Raw genomic sequence first — 20755 nt, forward strand, 5'->3', positions numbered from 1 at the left:
CTTTTCCAGTATAACAGTCATTCTGCCTTTGTCTGCTGGTAGTATGATTATGGTCTTATCGTTTCTTAGTGATTTTAGTGCTTCTTTCTCCTTAGTGTTGAGGGTGTGTGTTTGTCTTTTCCTTGTTATCATAGGTACGATACTTTGTCTCACTGTTTGTTGTGTCCCTTCTGTTAATCCATTGTTCGTGAGTGTGCATTCTAGTGCTGCTAGGAAGTCTGCTGTCTTGGCGTCCCTGTGGTTGTAGTTAAGTCCCTTGGCCAGTATTGTTCTTTCCGTGTCTGTGAGCTGTCTGTGGGAAAGGTTTTTAACCCAGGTGTGTGTTGTGGTGTCCTAACACACAACGAAAAGGGCACCACAACACACACCTGGGTTAAAACCCTTTCCCACAGACAGCTCACAGACACGGAAAGAACAATACTGGCCAAGGGACTTAACTACAACCACAGGGACGCCAAGACAGCAGACTTCCTAGCAGCACTAGAATGCACACTCACGAACAATGGATTAACAGAAGAGACACAACAAACAGTGAGACAAAGTATCGTACCTATGATAACAAGGAAAAGACAAACACACACCCTCAACACTAAGGAGAAAGAAGCACTAAAATCACTAAGAAACGATAAGAGCATAATCACACTACCAGCAGACAAAGGCAGAATGACTGTTATGCTGGAAAAGTCAGACTACATATACAAAGCTGAACAACTACTTGCAGATATCTACACCTACCAAAAGAGGGAGTTTGACCCCACCCCACAGCTCACCAATAGGATAAACAACACACTGAGAAACCTACAAAAAAAACAGACAGATAACCAGGTCTGACCTACAAAGAATGAAACCGGAAAGCAACAACACCCCCAGATTCTATGGACTACCTAAAGTACGCAAACCAGACATCCCACTCAGACCCATAGTATCACTACCAGGAACACCAACACACAAACTGGCTAAAGAGCTACAACAGAAACTGAAACACCTGGTTAGCGGATCCAGACACTCTATACAGTCAACACAAGAATTTTTGGACAGCATTAGAAATATACACATAGACAAGGAAGAAACCATGGTCTCATTCGATGTAACAGCACTGTTCACTTCTATTGACAAAACCCTAGCCAGAGACACAATATCCAACTTGCTGGACATACATAACAGACAACAGGACGCTGAACCTATTAACAAAGATGGCATACTTAAACTACTAGACCTGTGCCTCACAACACACTTCACATTCAACAACCAGATATATGAACAAATTAACGGAACACCCATGGGCTCACCGATCTCTGGACTGATAGCAGAAGCAGTTATGCAAAGGTTAGAAAAAACAGTTTTACCGCAACTACAACCCAAGCTATGGGTCAGATACGTGGACGACACCTTTGTAATCATTAAAAACACAGAAATAGAGAACACACACCAGATCATCAACACCACACTCACAGGAATCCGATTCATGAGAGAGGAAGAAAAGGACAACCAGCTCCCATTTCTGGACATGATGGTACAAAGAACACCGAACGGAGAATTCACCACGAAAGTATACAGAAAAGCCACACACACAGACCAAGTCCTGAACTATGAAAGCAACCATCCCAACACACACTAACGAAGTTGCATCAGGACATTATTCAAAAGGGCCACAACACACTGCAGCACACTTGAACTACAAAAAAGAGGAAGAACACCTATACAAGGTATTCAACAAAAATGGATACCCACGCAATTTCATTAACAGATGCCTCAGGGAAAGACAACGAAATGAGGACATGCCACAACCCAAAGGACTGGCCACACTCCCATACATCAGGAGCATTTCCGAACTGACAGCCAGACTGCTGCGACCACTGGGACTCATAACAGCACACAAACCAACAGCCACTCTCAGACAACAACTCACCAGGACAAAGGACCCGATACCCAGCATGAGCAAAACCAACGTGGTTTACAAAATCCCATGCAAGGACTGCACAAAACACTACATAGGACAAACAGGAAGACAGCTAACAACCCGTATCCATGAACACCAACTGGCCACGAAACGACACTACCAGCTATCCTTAGTAGCCATACACTCAGATGACAAACAACTTGAGTTTGATTGGGACAACACCACCATTATAGGACAGGCCAAACAGAGAACAGCCAGGGAATTCCTAGAAGCATGGCACTCATCCACGAATTCGATTAACAGACACATCGACATAGACCCTATATACCGGCCACTGCAGCGGACAGCTACTGACAACCGGAAGCGGCAGATTCAAACCAGTATAAATGCCGGAGGAATCAGCACAGAAGCGCTTCATAGGAGGCTCCCAAGCACTGAAGATGTCACCATGAAAGGGGACGAAACGTTTGCAAGAAAAACTCCCAGCTCGGCGAACAGTGTCAGTATATATGCAAAAGATGGGGTTGGGTGAAGGGGGCAAGGAGTAAACAATAGGTAAGGATAAAGCCCAGAGAGAATAACAGTTGGATAGACAAAGGAGTCAATAACAATCTGTCTGTAAGAGTGAATAGGAGACTGCTAGTGACTAACAATAAATAGTGTGTAATGGCAGACTATGTGATAACAAGTCTGGTCTATTGGGCTAGGACATGGGGAGTTCAGACACTCAAGGTATTGAACTCGATGTTGAGGCTGGAGGGCTGCCCCAAGTGGAAAATGAGGCATTGTTCTTCCATCTTAGGCTAAGTTTAGTTGGAGCACTACAGTGAATCTGAGACAGATGTTGGTCAGAGAACACAGTGGAATGCTAAAGTGACAGGCAATTGGAAGATCAAAGAGTCTTTTTTTTGCAGACAGAACATAGATATTCTGCGAAGTGGTCACCCCCAGTCTACACTTCATTTCCCCAATGTAGAGGAGTGTACATTGTGAGCAGCAAATACAGTAGACTAGATTATGAGAAGTGCAGGTAAACTGTTACTTCACCTGGCAGGTATGGTTATGTCCTTGGACACTGAAGAGGGAGGAGGCAAATGAGCAGGTGTTACACCTTCGGCAGTTGCCTGGAAAGGTTCTGTGGAGTGGGGGAGGTTTGGGAGTGAAGGAAGAATGGACCAGGGTGTCCTAGATGGTACAGTCCCTGCAGAAAGTGGACAAGGGAGGGGAAGGGGAATGGGTGTCTAGTGATGGCATCTCACTTTAGGTAGCAGAAATGGCAACTGGTGCTCTTCTAGATGTAGATGCTGGTGGGATGGTAGATAAAGACAATTCCATTCCCTTCCTTTGATTGCCTTTCACAGAGACTGTTCCCCTAGGACACCCTGGTCCACTCTTTCTTCACTCCCAACACCCACCGATAGCCCCACGGAACCTTCCTCTGCAACCACCGAAGGTGCCATATCTGTCCATTTACCTTCTCAGTATCCAAGGGCCCAGGTGAAGTAGCACGTCTCACAATCTAGTCTATAGCAATCCTACTCACAATGTACTCTCCTCTACGTTGGGGAAATGAAGTGTAGACTAGGTGACTGCTTCGCAGAACATCTACGTTCTGCCTGCAAAAAAGACCGAGCTTCCAGCTGCCTGCCACTTTAGCACACCGCCCTGTTCCCTGGCCAAGATCTTTGTCTCAGGTTTGCTGCAGTGCTCCAGAGAAGTGCAGAAGCTGGAAGAACACCACCTCATTTTCTGCTTGGGAATCCTGCAGCCCTCCAGATTCAATATAGAGTTCAATAATTTTATGGCCTGAACTCCATGTCCTAGCTCCTTATCACACACCAGGCCTTGTCATCATTTAGCTAGAAACAGAAAAACTACAATGCTGGAATCCTGATTCTGCTTGGCTTGCTGTGTTCTTCCAGTCTCCTGTTTGTCTACCTTGTTATCACATAGTCTGCCATTACACATTACATATTGTAAGCCACTAACAGTCTCCATTAACAGCTATTCACTCTCCCAGCCAGATCATTATCGACTCGTTTGTCTGTTCAACTGTTATCTCTCTTTGGACTCTCCTTACCTATCCTTTACTCCTTATCCCCCCCCTCCAACCCTATCTGGTGCACATAAACAAACATTTTTCGAGCCACCATCAGTTCTGAGTGTGGGTCACTGGACCTGAAATATTAACTTCTGTTGCTAGCCCTGCTTAGTGTTTCCAGCAATTTCTGTTTTGGTTTCGAATTCACAGTATCCGCCGTTCTTTCAGCTTTCGGGTAGTGTGCATGTTTTCTATTGATGTTATCCCAAAAAAAAATCACATCCAGAAAAGATCATATATAGCAAATCTTGGAATGTTCAGCTCAGGACACTATTCTTTTAGACGCAAGATCTCAGCTGTTCTTTCTTCCATTCATTCATGGAACATAGGCTGGCTGGGCCAACATATTTTGCCCATCCTTAGGTGTCCTTGAGAAGATGGTAGTGTGCAGCCTTCTTCAACTGAGACAGTCAATTTTATGTAGGTAGATCCACAATGCCAATAGGGGAGGAGTTTTAGGAATTTGAATCAGCAACACTGAAGGAAAACAGCAAGTTAGGATGATGAGCATAGCTTGAAGCAGAATTTGCACATGGTGGTGTTCCAAAATATCTGTTCTCATGGAAATAGTTGTGGATTTGGAAGGTGCTATCTAAGGGATCTTGATAAATTTCTGCAGTGCATCTTGTAGATGATGCACACTGCTACCACTGTACAAATGCTGCCATTTGTGAATCCAAACCTGATCCAGGTCTTGCTGCATTTGGGCATGGACCTCTTCACTTTTTGAGTGGTGAATGGTGCTGAAAATTGTGGATTCACCAGCAAATGTCCCACTGCTGACCTTTTTATGGAGGGGAGGTCACTGATGAAGAAGCTGAATATGGTTGGACCTAGGAAACTACTCTGAAGAATATTCATGCTGAACCTCACGTTAGTACTATTATCTCCTCAAAACAGTAAATCATTAAATCAACCTTCTATCTTTTTAGGTCATGTTGATACCTCGAACTAAGTATGAATCTATGTAAATCCAAATTTACTGACTATGTAAATATTCACTTGTCAGACAAAGATTTGACGACTAGAGACAAAAACAGACATACCATCAAGCTTGAAAAATACCAAATTTCAAAGGGAGCAACCTTTTATAAAGAACGAGGAAAGGTTACTGTTTCGTTGGTAAATTGCTTCTTGATTGGTCAAGCCTCGAGATTTAGATTATTTGAGGGAGGTAATTTCCCCCAAACACTTTTTAGAAGAATATGCAATGCCTGGTAAAATTATTTTTGCCCAAACAAGGCAGGTTTCAGCATATAGATGTTGCTTCTAGCAAACCTCAGTGACAGCCATAATTGTGAGGTCCATAATTAAAATAGTTGTTAGTCTAATTCGTGGCAATTAGAGATTGTCCACAAATACTGCAACAAACACAGAATAATATTTAATGTAGACATTACATAGTGAATTTTGAAAACTTTGGCTGGTTGAATGCAGTCAACAATGAGTTCAATGGCAGTGATGAACTTATCATCTGTGCTTGCACAAGTTACACCTTTTCTCATTCCCAAAACTGGCTCTATTGAAATCAGAAGTGGGACTTCCACTTCACTATTTTCCAATTGCGGAATTGGAAATCCTATAAAATTAAACTCATAGCTTTAATTCACGACACTACAAATTCTAGGGCTATTGCTTTAACTTACCAACATCACGAATAAAGTTTTGGGGTCGATGACCTGTGTCCACAAAATGCTGGCAGTAGTCATTATGTGGATTCAGACTTTGCGTACCCTGATGGAAAAATGGATGAAATAAATAGTTTATACAAAACAGAAAAGCTGGAGTAAAGCTAAGAGTAAGACAGCATGGATAACTATCCTTATTTATGCTACCTTAACAAAAGTTATCAGTAAAATATTAAATTTTTAGTAACATTAAAGATTTAAGATATCAGGGCCAAGTTTGGAAATACTGCAGTCATTTTTCAAAATAAAACCAGTATGGAAAGCACTTTCAGATCTAAATCAAAATTTTATTCTCAGGTCTGTAATATTCTTCATATAATGCAACAAGACCAGAGTATCGTTACACAGCAGTCTCTGACAATAAGCATGCAGGTGCAGGTGGTGGTGGTGGAGGCGGCAAATGATATGCGGGCCTTCATAGCTAGAGGATTCAAGTACAAGGAGCAGAATGTTTCTGCTACCACTGTGCAGGGCCTTGGTGAGACCATATCTGAAATAGTGTGTACAGTTCTGGTCCCTTTATCCGTGGAAGCTTGTTCTGCCTACAGACAGAGTGCAACATAGGTTTACTGAACTGATTCCTGGGATGGCAGGGCTGATGTATAGAGACTCGATAAGTCTTAAAGTTTGGAAGAATGAGGAAAAATCTCAGATATCTATACAATTCTAACAGGACTAGATAAGATAAATGCAGGAAGAACATTCCCAGGAACTGGAGAGTCCAGAAGCAGAGGTCACAGTTTAAGGATACTGGATAGGCCAATTAAGAGTGAGACGAGGAGAAATTTTGTTACCCAGAGAATCTGTCCCAGTTTAATTTTAATTTGCACTTTTCAAGTTGCAACTGTCCTACCTTTGGCTCTCAGAATAACATAAATCAGAGCATGAATAGATCATGCAGTCCATCAAGCCTCTCCATTGTCCAGTACAATCATGGATCCTCTTCCGATTCAACTCTTCTTTCCTTCCTGTTCCCCATGTCTCATTTCCCAAAACATCAAAAATCTCAGGTGTAAATGCATTCAACGAGGGTGGATTCACAGCTCTCCATCTTTGAGAGTTCCAGAGATTGAAAACACCAAGAGAAGAATTGTGCCCTCACCGCAGTCAAAGATAATGATTTCTAATACCAAGACTGCAGCCATTGTTCCAGATTTTTCAACCAGTGGAAATAACCAGTATCTACTCTGTCAATCCCTTCAGAATGTTGTATATTTCAATGAAATCATGTTTCATTCTTCTCAACTTCAAAATATTGACCCAATTTAATCACCCTCTAATCCCAAAGATCTATCTCGTCAATGTTTGCTTTACTGCCTCTAAAGAAAGTACAGAGGAACCTCGATTATCTGAATACCAATTATCCAAAAATTGGATTATCCAAAGGCGATCTCGAGGTCCCGATAGAAACATCACATCAAAGACGCGTTTCCAACAGTGACCGCGTCTTTTATTTACAGTGATTAAACAGGCACCGTTTCCAAATGACTGTCTGCCCACCCTCTCTTTCCCCCCACACTTTCCCTGGAATTCTATACAGAGGTGTACTCTAAACCTCCCTTCCCCTGTTGGATGGAGAGGTGGTGGGTGGGTGAGAGTGGATAGGGTTGGGGGGAGGGGTTGGACAAGGCGGGGTGGGTGCGGTGTGGTGCTGGATGGGTTGGGGGTGGGACATGGTGTTGGGTGGTGGTGGTGGTGTGTGGGGGGGGAAAGGAGGAGGCGATTGCAGTATTGGGTGCGGGGTCTTGTGCGTTGTGTACTGCTGCAGACTCCTGAAGGGGGAGCAGACTCTGAGCCCCGGAGGAAAGGCATTTCATCAGTTAACGGAATAATAGATTATCCGAACGAAACAGTGCCCGCCCATCACGCTCAGATAATCAAAGTTCCCCTGTATATTCTTCTGTGTATATGGAGACCAAAACTGCATACAATATTCCAAGTGTGATCAAATATAATTCTGCACAATTTCAAAGATGTTTTTATTCAAACCCTTTGATAAAAGATCAACATACTATATGCTTGCTGTGCTTGCTAAATGCAAACTTTATATTCCATATATTAGCAGACCCAAGTTCCTTTGAATGCTAACTTTTTCAATTTCATACCCTTTTAAAAAAAAAACCCTGCTTTTCTATCCTTTCAATCAAAAGTATATCTTAAAAGTTCCTTTTTATTTCTAGGCTTTGCATTCTATATGCCACCTAGTCCTTGAACCATGCCAATTGTTACTTGTGTAACAATTTATAAAATGCCTTTCCAAGTCTGAACACACTACATCTACACGTTCTGTTATAAAGTCATAGAGATGTACACCACAGAAACAGACCCTTCGACCCAACTCATCCATGCCAGCCAGATATCCCAACCCAATTTAGTCCCATTTGCCAGCACTTGGTCCATATCCCTCTAAACCCTTCTTACTCAGTTACCCATCCAGATGCTTTTAAATGCTGTGATTGCACCAGCCTCCACCATTTCTTCTGGAAGTTCATTCCATCCACGCACCACTCTCTACATGAAAAAGTTACCCCTTAGGTCCATTTTATATCTTGCCCCTCTCACCCTAAACCTATGCCTCCAGTTCTGGACTCCCCCACCCCAGGGAAAAGACTATTTATCCTATCCTTGCACCTTGTGATTTCATAAACCTCTAAGGTTATCCCTCAGCCTCTGATGCTACACAGAAATCAGTCTGTTCAGCCTCTCCCTACAGCTCAAATCCTCCAGCCCTGGCAACATCTTTGTAAATCTTTTCTGAACCCTTTCAGGTTTCACAACATCCATCCGATAGGAAGGAGGCCAGAATTGCACGCAATATTCCAAAGGTGACCTAACCAATGTCCTGTATACCCACAACATGACCTCCCAATTCCTATTCTCAATACTTTGACCAATAAAGGAAAGCATACTAATTGCCTTCTTCATTATTCTATCTACCTGTGACTCTACTTTCAAGGAATTATGAACCTACACTCCAAGATCTCTTTGTTCAGCAACACTCCCCAGGACCTTACCATTAACTGTACTAGTCCTGCTCTGATTTGCTTTTCCAAAATGCAGCACCTCGCATTTATCTAAATTAAACTACATCTGCCACTCCTCACCCATCTGATCAAGATCTCGTAGTACTCGGAAGGAACTTTCTTTGATATCCACTACACCTCCAATTTTTGTGTCATCTGCAAACTTACTAACTATACCTCCCATGTTCACATCCAAATCATTTAAGTAAATGATGAGAAGTAGTGCACCCAGCATCGATCCTTGTGGCACACCACGGTTCCCAAGCCCCCAGTCTGAAAAGCTACCCTTCTCCACCACAGCAATAATTGGCAAATTAGCCTGGAGGATAAGTTCATAATGTGGATTTGGGACAGTTTTTTTTTAAAAGACAAACACAACTGAAACCAACCAGTGGGAAGGCCATATCAGGCCTGTAATGTGTGTTGGAACAGGATTACTAAATTAACTCATAGTAAAGGATCCTCACCATGATGATCATAACATGATAAAATTTCACATTCAGCTTGAAATATGGGATCTAAATTGAGCCTTAAGCTTCAATAAACGTAGTTACTACTATCTAAAGTCAGTTCAAGTTAAAGTGGGATGGGAAACTATGTTAACACGGTAAAGAAGTTTGGTAGCCATTTATGGACATAATTCAGAAATCTCAACAAAGCTTTACTTCATTGACAAAGAAAAAATATTTGACAAGTATACATCAGCCATGGCTAATAAATGAAGAATGATATCAATTAAAAGGAAAGCCTTAAAATGCTACAAAGACAAGTGATAGGCCAGAAGATTGGGAAAAGTTTAGAAACTGAAGAATGACAATAAAAGGTGAAAATTAGGGGTATAAGAGAAAAATAGCAAAAAAAATTAAAAAGCAGATGGTAAAATCTTCCAGAAATATGTAAACATGGTTGAGACTAAGAAATGAAGAACGGAAGGCAAGGAAACAATTATATTGTATCTATCTTCACAACAGAATACACAAAAAGCAATCCAAGAATAGTAGAAAACCTGAAGTGCAAGAACGGAGGAAGAACTGTAAAAAAAAATCACAACTACCAATGAGGATTGGGTAACTAACAGTCATGATAAATGTGTTTCATGCACCCAAATCTATATGCACTGCACTTTGGAGTCTCTCCTCCATTTAAATAATACTTTGCCTTTTTATTCTTCCCACCAAAGTAACCTTATACTTGCTACTTATAACTCAATCTGCCAAGTTTTTGTTGACTCACTTAACCCATCTATATCCCCCTGCAGATTCTATATGCCCTCAATACATGATGCCCTCCATTTATTTTTGTGTCAGCAGCAAATTTGGATACATTACATTCTGCACTCTCTTCCAAATGTCTTCCCAACCTGAAAAAAAATCTATCAATCTTGACTGTCGATGTGTTAACTATTTCTCAATCAATGCTAACAAATCACCCCCAATACAGTGAGCTCCTATCTCATGCAATAATTTTTTTAAGCGGCACCTAATGAAATCTCTTCTGAAAATTCAAATACACTCCATCTATCAGTTTGCCTTTACCAACTGTTATATCAAAAAAAACTTAGCACATTTGTCAAAACATGATTTCCCTTCCAAAAAAAAATTCATTCTGATTATGTTAAGCTTTTCTCATAGTTCTGCTAGTTCCTCCTTAATAATGAACTCAAGACTTTTCTGAACAAATGTTAGGCTAACTGACCTACAGTTCTTGCATTCTGCTTCTCTGCCTTCTTGAACCGGGCATCAACTTAGCAGTTTTCCAATCCACTGGAACCCTCCCAGAATCTAGTGAGTTCTGGAATATTTCAACCAATGCCTCAATCTCTGCAGCCACCTCTTTTAAAACCATTGATTGCAGGCCCCAAGGTTGTGACAACTTATCCACCTTTAGTCCTATTAATTCATCAAATACTTTGTTCCTCGTGATACTGTCACAAGATCTATCCTCCCATTACCACCATATTTATTATATGTGGGGACTGTAACTTCCACTGTTAAGCCTGATGCAAAATACTGGTTTAAATTACTTGGCATTTCCTCATTACCCAATCTCAATTCGCTAGTCATATCCTCCAAGGTTCCCACACTTCCTTAGCTACTCTCTCTTTGTGTACTCAATGAAACTCTTGGCTTTGCTCATCAATTTTCTCCTTCCAAAGGCAGTGCGCCCAGGTTGCAAATGGGTCCAATTCTGGAGTCCGTTTGCCAGTCAGTTGGAACACAATGCAGGAAAATATAAAGCAGCTGCTCATTAACACAGGAAATGTTTGCATTTGTCTTTGAAAATTATATCCCTGTATGGGAGTACATTTCTAAGTGTGAGCATTTGTAAATCTGGGATCCCTGTATTAGCTTTTTAGGCTCTGCTGCTGGATCTTATAAAAACAATTCCCAATCTTCTGGCCTACCACTCGTTTTCACCACTTTGTATCCTTTAGCTTTTGACTGGATAGTCTCCTTGACCATCTTTTCATTTTGAAAACCTCAGGTGGTTCACCTTTCTCACTAAGTCCTTGGTTTCGAGAGGAATACATTTTTGCTGAGTATTGTAAATATCTGCTCATCATCGAGATTCCCCTTAGTCACTTTTCCCATTTTCCAGCTGTCCCTTTACCTGCCCCCAATCAGCTTTCGAAAGTTCTTGTCTAATACCATCAAACTTGGCCTTTCTCCAATTTAGAAGTTCAACTTTTAGATTTGGTCTATCCTTTTCCATCACTACTTTAAATCTAAGAGAATTATGGTCGCTGGCCCCAAAGTGCTCCCCCACTGACACCTCAGTCACCTGCCCTGCCTTATTTCCCAAGAGTAGGTCAAGTTTTGTACATTCTTTAGTTGGTACAGATACATACTGAATCAGAAAATTTTCTTGTACACACTTAAAATTCCTCTCCATCTAAACCCTCAACACTATGGCAGTCCCAATCTATGTTTGGAAAATTAAAATCCCATACCATAATCACCCTATTATTCTTACAGATAGCTGAGATCTCCTTACAAATTTGTTTCTCAATTTCCCTCTGACTATTAGGAGGTCTGTAATACAATCTCAATAAGGTGATCATCCCCACCCTCACACACTTTCACACAACCCTTTCAGGGTTTTAACCAAAAGGTTAATGTAGAACTTCAAAATTAACTCCTGTAAACTGAGGTAATCTATTTCTTAACAGTTTGGAACTCCTTCTTTAGAACCAACTGTTTTTCATATGAAGGTTCAGCAATGACATCAGTAAAACACTTTGTTTTAAAATAAAGGCTTCCTTTAAGCTACATGCATTTCCACATCATCTCCCACCTCCTTCAAAAAGTCTATTCCAAAACCTTCTACCTGAAACCTAATGTACTATGCTCTTTTCTCAGGGCTCATAAAATTGCTCCAACATTAACAAACTCCCATAGGTCTCCAAGAACTCTCTTTCGAACACCATGATAAGAAATCAGTGAACATTTTCTCTCCCAAGAAAAAACTCAAGCCGATAGTTCAAAATCCAAAAACCAACAATAAATGATAACAAAATTAAATAAATCACAACTCACAAATCCCATAGCCCAAAAACTCCGCATCCGTCCAAATCCAGCCTCATTTGTATGTCAACCTCCTTTTCTTGCCCCTGTGCTGTCAGCAACTTGGACCATAAACTCAAATTCCACAACCTAAACTCACCATGCAAGGCACTGCTTAATACGTACATCAGACCAAGGTCATTTGATAGTTTGTCCAATTATCATTTTTGTTTGGCTCAAATGTCATTTATTTTAAAATATCCTTTGTAACTTACTGTTACTAGTGCTGCAAGAATGTAAAGTCTTGCTATACTAATTGGTGTACATATGTTTGAACAGGTCTCAGGATTCTTTGAGGTACATATTTATTTAGATTTCATGTCTGTATATCGCTTCAATATTATGATAGCAGAGGGGGAAAAATGAAGACAAGATACACTATACTTCATTCTGTCTAGTAAAGAAATCATGTTTTAGTATAAAGAAATAGCTCTGCTGCAACTTTTGTTCAATACATTTAAAAGTGAGATTTTAAAGCAGCTGAACTGATTTCATATTGTTTTTACTTTAAAAAGAGCTATTTAAAACTACATTCAGAATTGATGATCAAATCACCAGACAAGAAGCATCATTACAACAACTGTAAGATTGTATGTCAGCCTATAATCACAATTCTCAAAGCAGCTGGGATAATAAATGGAGGCTTGCCCGTGTACTCTCATCTTGTGCGTATATATATATTCCAAACAATTCAAAACATTACAATAAGCCATTACACTCTTGTTAAAATAGAAGAGTAAATGCATTAATTAAATTCACAAGTATATTCAGCATTTTGATAGCTTATTGCTTACTTTATTTTAGCTTTATGCACTAACTTAGCTGAAATAGATTTACCTTTAAGAATGTGCTGGAATCCTTATAAATTTCCTCATTATATTGCATTTCTGTTTCTTCTTCTTCCACCACTTCATCCTGTCAAAAACAAAATGTTTTTCTGAACATCAAAATAGATTGAAGGTTCCAGAAACAGCTTCTCCTTTAGTGATTTATTGGATTAATTCTTGCACAGTTAGAAACTGGTTAGAATACAATACCTTTCTTTGACAGATTTTTAATAATAATTTGATTAAGATACAATGCAGTTTTCTGCTTTCAAAGTTAAAATAAAAATTCTTTGGATGTGTTTTAAATATGACAATTCCAACCCCAAGGGCCATTTCGCATGTCACTCCATATCTATGGTCATGTCACTGATGATGAAGCGCAGATATGTGCATTCAGAGCGCTCTAATTTAATGGTAAACCATAACAACTAGCTAAACCGAGGAAACACACTTGTCAGCTAACTTGAATTCAACCTGAAGAAAACTTGAATTCACCGGAGCTTCGTGATTTATGAAAGTCTTCAAGCAGAAGCCGTTCTATAGTCTGGTCAGTTTTATGGTTGATTTAGGTTTGCACTTTCCTAAACAAGTTGCTGACTCACCATTGATGTGATCAAGTGATGCAATTTTGGCCACAAATACAAATCTCAGTAGAAAATATATTACACATTCATCAAGCCCAGAAAGGTGTTTCACTTATGCTTAATTTCTATTATTAATTACTAAACAAGAAAATTATGCACTCATTAATAATGTTTTTGCATACACTGTTATTGATCTTTTGTGCATTTGCTTCTTGGTAAGCAACAGGTGTTCACGTACAACACACATGCGCCATTCAAATGTAAGTATGAAGAACATATGGCCGACATCCCTAAATACTTATTTCATTGAATGGAAATAGTTACTTTCATATTAGCAGCATATATTAATGACTAACCTAGTAAACATTAATTTAATACTCTCAAATGCATTTTATCTAAATCTGAAAACCAAGAGGACCTGAAAACAAAAGAAAACCTGGAAATAAATCACCTTTTCCTTAAGTAAATACCAAATACTAACAACGGTTGGTTGAAATATTTTAACCCAACAATAAATTTCAATAGTTTACTTTTCAGCAAAGCCCTTGGTAAGCTGTTTAAATTATTGTCAAAGTGTGGATTATACAAGAATGTACTCCTTTCATGTCACAACCTTAATGGGTTGTGTGTGAGAAATTAATCTGCTCTAGTCCATGAGCCATCACACACAGATTAGATTCTCTACAGTATGAAACAGGCCTTTCAGCCCAACAAGTCCTCACTGCCTCTCTGAAGAGTGACCCACCCAGATCCATTCCTCTACCCTACATTTACGCCTGACTAATGCACCTAACACTGTGGGCAATTTAGCATGGCCAATTCACCTGACCTGCACATCTTTTGAATTGGGGGAGGAAACCAGAGCACCCAGAGGAAGTCCACTCAGACACGGGGAGAATGTGCAAACTCCATACAGACAGTCAACCAAAGCAGGAATTGAACCCGGGTCCTTGGCACTGTGAGGCAGCAGTGCTAACCACTGAGCTTCCCTACTGCCCCAAATGACCACTTAATCACCAAGGTGGCTAACCTGCCCGACTTTGGCCACTACCTAAGACAAAAGAAATTCACACAAGTTCCATTAATAACAAAGAAAACTAAACTTAAGAAGTTCATCTTTTTAGCAGTGGTAAACAGATCATTAATTACTAATCTTCAAACTTAGGATATACCCTCTTTAATTCCAAATGGGCACACATTCATAGAGTCATACAGCTGTACAGCATGGAAGCAGGTACTTTGGTCCAACTCGTCCATGCCGACCAAATATCCCAAATAAATCTAGTCCCATTTGCCAGCATTTGGCCCATATCCCTCTAAAACCTTCCTATTCATATACCTGGATGTAGGTTTGTTCACTAAGCTAGAAGGTTCATTTCCAGACATTTTCGTCACCCTACTAGATAACAACTTCAGTGGGTCTCTGACCCAAAGACACATACATCACTAACTTCATCAACAAGGAGAATATCATCAAGCTAGTGGACCTATGCTTTACTACCCACTTCACCTTCAACAACAAAATCGACAGACAAACCAAAGGAACACCCATGGGAACTCTGATATCAGGGTTCTTAGCAGAGGTAGTAATGTAGGGACGTGAGCAAACAGCTCTGCCAACCATCCAACCCAAACTCTGGGTCCACTGTGTGGATGACACCTTTGTCATCACTAAACAAAACAAATTAGAGGAAACCTTCAAGACCATCAATAATACCCTTACTGGCATAAAATTCACTCGAGGAGGAAAACAACAACAAACTGCCATTCCAGGGTGTCATAGTAGAGCGAACAGCCAACGGGGAACTTCAAACCAGTGTTTACAGAAAAACAACACAGACCAAGTATTGAATACAGAAGCAATCATCCCAACACCCACAAACAAACCTGCATCAGAACATTATTTCAACAAGGCAACATACACTGCAGCACAGGGGAACTACGCAGAGCAGAGGAAAATCACCTATTCCATGTATTCAAAAAGAACGGATACCCAATGAACACAGTCTGCCGATTTCTCAACAACAAACCCAAACAAGCAGGCAAAACATGTCCAGAAACCCCCCTACATCTAAGACATCTCAGAAATGACTGCCAGACTACTCAGACCCCTTGGCATCATGGTAGCCCACAAACCCATCAACACATTAAAACAGCAGCTAATGAACATGAAAGACACTATACAGACAACAAGCAAAACTAATGTCATTTACAAAAAACCATGCAAGGACTGTAACAAACACTACATTGGACTGGCCATCAGGATACATGAACACCAACTAGCCACAAAAAGACGTGACCGTCTCTCACATATGGATGAGGAAGGACACCACTTCAACTGGGACAACACGTCCATCTTAGAACAAGCCAAACAAAAACACGCACGAGAATTCCTAGAAGCATGGCATTCCAACTGGAACTCTATCAACAAACACCATCTCCTCCATTTAGACCCCATCTACTACCCCCTGAGAAAAGGAACAGGAAGTGACTTCACCACAGGAAATGACATCACCAACCAAAGAAATCCAAACATAAAAATAGAAAGCAGGAATTTTCAGCATTGCTTCGCCTGAGGCCCACTGAAGATGTTACCTCCTAAGGTAACAAAGTGTCTGGAAATAAACCTTCCAGCTCAGCGAGCAAACATACATCCAAAAGCTCAACCTGAGCTACAAATCTTCTCAAAACTCACCGGAGAGATTTGTATCATTGACAGTTGGAAGCCTGGAGGGTGGCTAATGCTCTGCCATGATTTAAGAAAGGCTGCAAGGAAAAGCCAGGAAATTAGAGATCAGTGAGCCTAATGTCAGTGGTAGGTAAGTTGTTGATGGGGATTCTGAGAAACAGGATCTACATGCATTTAGAAAGGCAAGAACTGATTAAGGGTAGTCAGCATGGCTTTGTGCATGGGAAATCACGTCTCACAAATTATTGAATTTTTGACCAAGATGATAGACGAAGGCGGAGTGGAAGACATCTACAGGGAGAGCTTACCAAATAGATACAAAAGTGGCTTACATTTGGAGACAGAGGGTGGTGATAGTGGGTTTGTTATTCAGACTGGAGGCCTGTGACCAGCAATGTGCCACAAGGATCAGTGCTGGGTCCACGGTTGTTCTATCATTTATATAAATGATTTGGACTACAACATTGGAGGCACAGTAAGTTTGTAGATGATACCAAAATTGGTGGTATGGTGGATAGTGAAGGTTAGCTAAGAGTACAATGGGTTCTTGATCAACTGGAACAGTGGGCCCAAGGAATGGCAGATTGGAATTTAATTCAGATAAATGTAAGGTGTTGCATATTGGTATGGCAAACCAAGGCAGGATTTACAAAATTAATGGTAGAGCCCTGGGGTATGCTGTCAAACACAACACCTAGGGGTGCAGGTACATATCCTTGAAAATGACGTCACAGGTATCGAGGGTGACGATGGCAGCATTTGGCATTCTTGCCTTCACTGTTCAGAGCATTGAATCCAGGAGTTGAGAAGTCAGATTACAGCTGTACAAGACATTGATAAGGTCACTGTGTACAATTCTATTCACTGTGCTATAGGAAGGATGTTATTAACTTGGAAAGGGTATAAAAAAGATTGACAAGAATATTACCAAGGCTGGAAGATTTGAGTTATAAGGAGAGGCTGGCTAGGTTAGGACTTATTTCCTTGCAGCATTGGAGGCTGAGGAGTGACCATATAAAGGTTTATAAAATCATGAGGTGTGTGGACAGTGTGAATAGACAAGGTATTTTCCCCAAGGTAGCGGGGAGTCCAAAACTACAGGGCATAGATGTATGGTGAGAGGGGAAAGATTTATTAATGATCTAAGGGGCAACTTTTTCATGCAGAGGGTGGTGTGTGTATGCAATGAGCTGCCAGAGAAGATGGAGGAGCCTGGTACAATTACCACATCTAACAGGCATGTGAACGGATATAAGGAAAGGAAAGATTTAGAGGAATATGGGCCAAATGCTGGCAAATGGGACTAATTTGGTTTAGGAAATCTATGGCATGGACGGGTTGGGTTGAAGGGCCTGTATCCATGTTGTGCAAGCTTAAGACTCTGAATAGGAAGGGATGGAGGTCAAGAATACATCCTAATAACAGGGAAAGAAGCCATTACAAGTGATTCCCAGGCCACAATTAAATCGATAAAGGATAGCATCAGGTGAATCCTGATCAGCTGGACAGGAGTGGGGAAGTGTTATGGAAGGACAGTGTATTCAATTATTTTAAAGGCCGGAGGTGATTTGACAAGAACAAGAAGGGAATGTTCACCTTTAACATGATTATCCAGTTGGAACAATTGAAATATGGAAGCTCCAGAAAAGATAAGAATGATATGGGAGATAGAAACAGATTAAAGGGCTTTGGAGATGGGACCCCACTGTAACGGTTTGTTGTTGAAGCCTACTGATTAGCTACTGTTTTATATTCACTTGTGGGATGAGGACACCACTGGCTAGCCAGCATTTAGTGCCCATCCCTAGTAGTCCTCAAGAAGGTGGAGGTGAGCTGTCTTCTACCACCTTAAACATTTACTCTCTTTATCACCAATGTGCTGCAACAAGGCTCTTTCAACAGAACCTTCCAAATCTACACCCTTTTCTGCCTAGAAGCATAAGAAAGGTAGGCACATAAGCAATGCACCAGTTGCCCTTCAATACCATCCCAAGTAGGAAATATATAATTACAGTCATAGAATTTTACAGTACAGAAGGAGACCATTCTACCCATTGTGTTTATAGCTACCCATCTCATCCCATTCTCCAGCCCTTTCTCTGTATGTCTCTAAATTAATCATTTTCAAATGTACATCTCTTTTGAAACATCCTCTGGAATCTGCCTCCACCATTTTCCCAGGTAGCACATTCAAATTCCTAACAACTGAATCTCACTCCTCGCTCTCTTGCTGACAGTTGCGATCCCCAGCTACTGATACACTAACTTGTGGGTACAGAAGATTGTTCTTGACCCTGTCAAAATTGTTCATAATTTTTAAGACCTCAAACAGGTCACTTCTTAATCTACTCTGCCCCAAAGAAAGTAAGCTCAATTTCTGTAATCTTTCCTTATACCTCAAATCCCACTTTCCTGGTATCATTCTAGTATATCTCCTTTGAGTTCCCGTCAAAGTTGTATGATTGAGCCTGCACTGTCTCTCCACGTTTCTTCTACCAATAGGCATTAACTCATTTGTCTGCACTGAAATTCACTGGCAGGTGCCTGCCCATTTGGCCAACTTTTCAATGTCTCTCCAAAAATAACTGTTATCCTCACAATTCATTATTCTCCTGAGCTCAGTATCATCTACAAATGTAGAAATTTTGCCCTCAACACTATCTCCAAATCATTCGGATGAATAGAATCTAGAACAGAGTAGAATCCCTACAATGTGGAAGCAGGCCATTTAGCCCACTGAATCAACACTGACCCTCTGAAAAACATCCTACCCAGTTACACCCCCTGCCCTATCCCTGAAACACTGCATTTCCCATGGTTAACCCACCTAGCCTGTGAATCCCTGGACACTATGGGGAAATCGAGCATGGCCAATCCATTTAACCTGCATAATGTTGGACAGTGGGTGGAAACTGGAGAACCCGGTGGAAACCCATGCACTGGGAGAACGTGCAAACAGATAAATCAGAAAAGGCCAGGGTCCCAACACCAATTAGTATGGAACACCATTTTCAACTCATCTCCAGTCTTAGCCCATTCTATACCCATCCTCTGTTTCCTACCTTTTAGCCAACTTCTAATTCATGCTGCCAAGGACACGTGAATCCTATCATGTCATCACCACTGATAGATCAGAATTCTCAAACTTCCTATAACACAGACTACAACAGCACACGTTCTCAACTCATGAGCAACAGGTACTGGAATAGCATGGAAAAAACTGAATTTCTGAGAACCAATAGTTTAAAAAACAGATTCTGGTTAGGTAACTGATTCCAAACAAACACAACTATCAAAAACAAAAAAATAGTGAACTAGATTCTTATCGCAGTTCTGGCAGAATTTTAAATTTGCAGTGGATGTCTTTAATCAGATACACATTTCGTGATGAGTTTCATATGCTAAGTTATAAATTATGTTTTGTTGGAAATGTTTGATAGCTTATATTCAATGTTTCTATAATATGGAAGAGGGAAGTTAAAAATAAGTTGGATAGTCTGTGCCCATTTTAGTCTGGAGATGGAAATGAAAACAAGACATTGCAGTGCTGTAATTACTTTGTATTCTTCGAATTCTTCTTCACTAGCTTCCCCTTCTTCTTGAAATTTACGCTTGGCGGTTGGTGCAGATGTGTCATATGTTGCCCTAGAAGCATCAAACAAAAGATGCTGTTGTTTAAAAAAAATCAATTGAAATAAATTATAGATTTAAGAATATCCCACTTCCATGCACATGCAGAGTATACTACAGAAACAGTATACAGTACAAGTGACCCAAACAGCTCTATAAAGAGTCTAAATTTTGCAACTGAATTACCTTTCTTATCCCTCCCTTATGAATTAATTTACACAAGTGAGCTACACTATCAAATAGTTATCACATCCTATAAGTTAAAGCATGAAGAGAAAAATCATTTTGCTACAAAAAAAATTAGAGTTTAAACTATTGGGGACAAATGGAGCTTTAATATGGGATCAAAAGTATTCATTCACATACAATATACATTTATCAAATTGGGCGGGGAGAGAGGATTCTAAACAATGCTCCATTAAATTAAATTTAATAAATGTCTAATTTTCAGAACTCTGTCACAATCCAAAAATGCACTTGCAATTTTTTCAACCAAAATCTGAACCTTAAATTGATCATGGATTTTTTAAACAGATAATCCCGCCACAGGAGGAGTTTCCCAATATTAAAGCTGCAGTCTCCATCAATCCATTGGAGAAATAAATTTTTCTAGAAGTACTCACCAAAAGAGTCTGCTCCTTTAAAAAAAGGAAACAAATATGCATCATAATCTAATATTGTGTTTTGACTAAATCGGACTTCTCACTAACAAAGTGCAACTTTCATCCAGAAGATTCATAAACAAGTAAC

At 40.3% G+C, this 20755-nt stretch overlaps 1 protein-coding gene across 2 annotated transcripts in view; it reads right to left on the reverse strand.

The window, feature by feature from the left end:
* The window catches only part of mettl14 (methyltransferase 14, N6-adenosine-methyltransferase subunit), a 61125-nt gene that overhangs the window by 22438 nt on the left and 17932 nt on the right, over positions 1-20755 (reverse strand). Inside the window, exons 3-6 of one of the 2 annotated variants that reach the window (XM_060832457.1) lie at positions 20629-20643; positions 19933-20020; positions 13113-13190; positions 5648-5735 (exon numbers count right to left, since the gene is read on the reverse strand). In XM_060832457.1, coding sequence (XP_060688440.1) covers positions 5648-5735; positions 13113-13190; positions 19933-20020; positions 20629-20643 — 269 coding nt within the window. The remainder of the gene's footprint in view (positions 1-5647; positions 5736-13112; positions 13191-19932; positions 20021-20628; positions 20644-20755) is intronic. The other variant, XM_060832465.1, reaches the window with a different exon arrangement.

This window comes from Hemiscyllium ocellatum, chromosome 1 (genome assembly GCF_020745735.1).
Source record: "Hemiscyllium ocellatum isolate sHemOce1 chromosome 1, sHemOce1.pat.X.cur, whole genome shotgun sequence".
Taxonomy (NCBI): Eukaryota; Metazoa; Chordata; class Chondrichthyes; order Orectolobiformes; family Hemiscylliidae; genus Hemiscyllium; species Hemiscyllium ocellatum.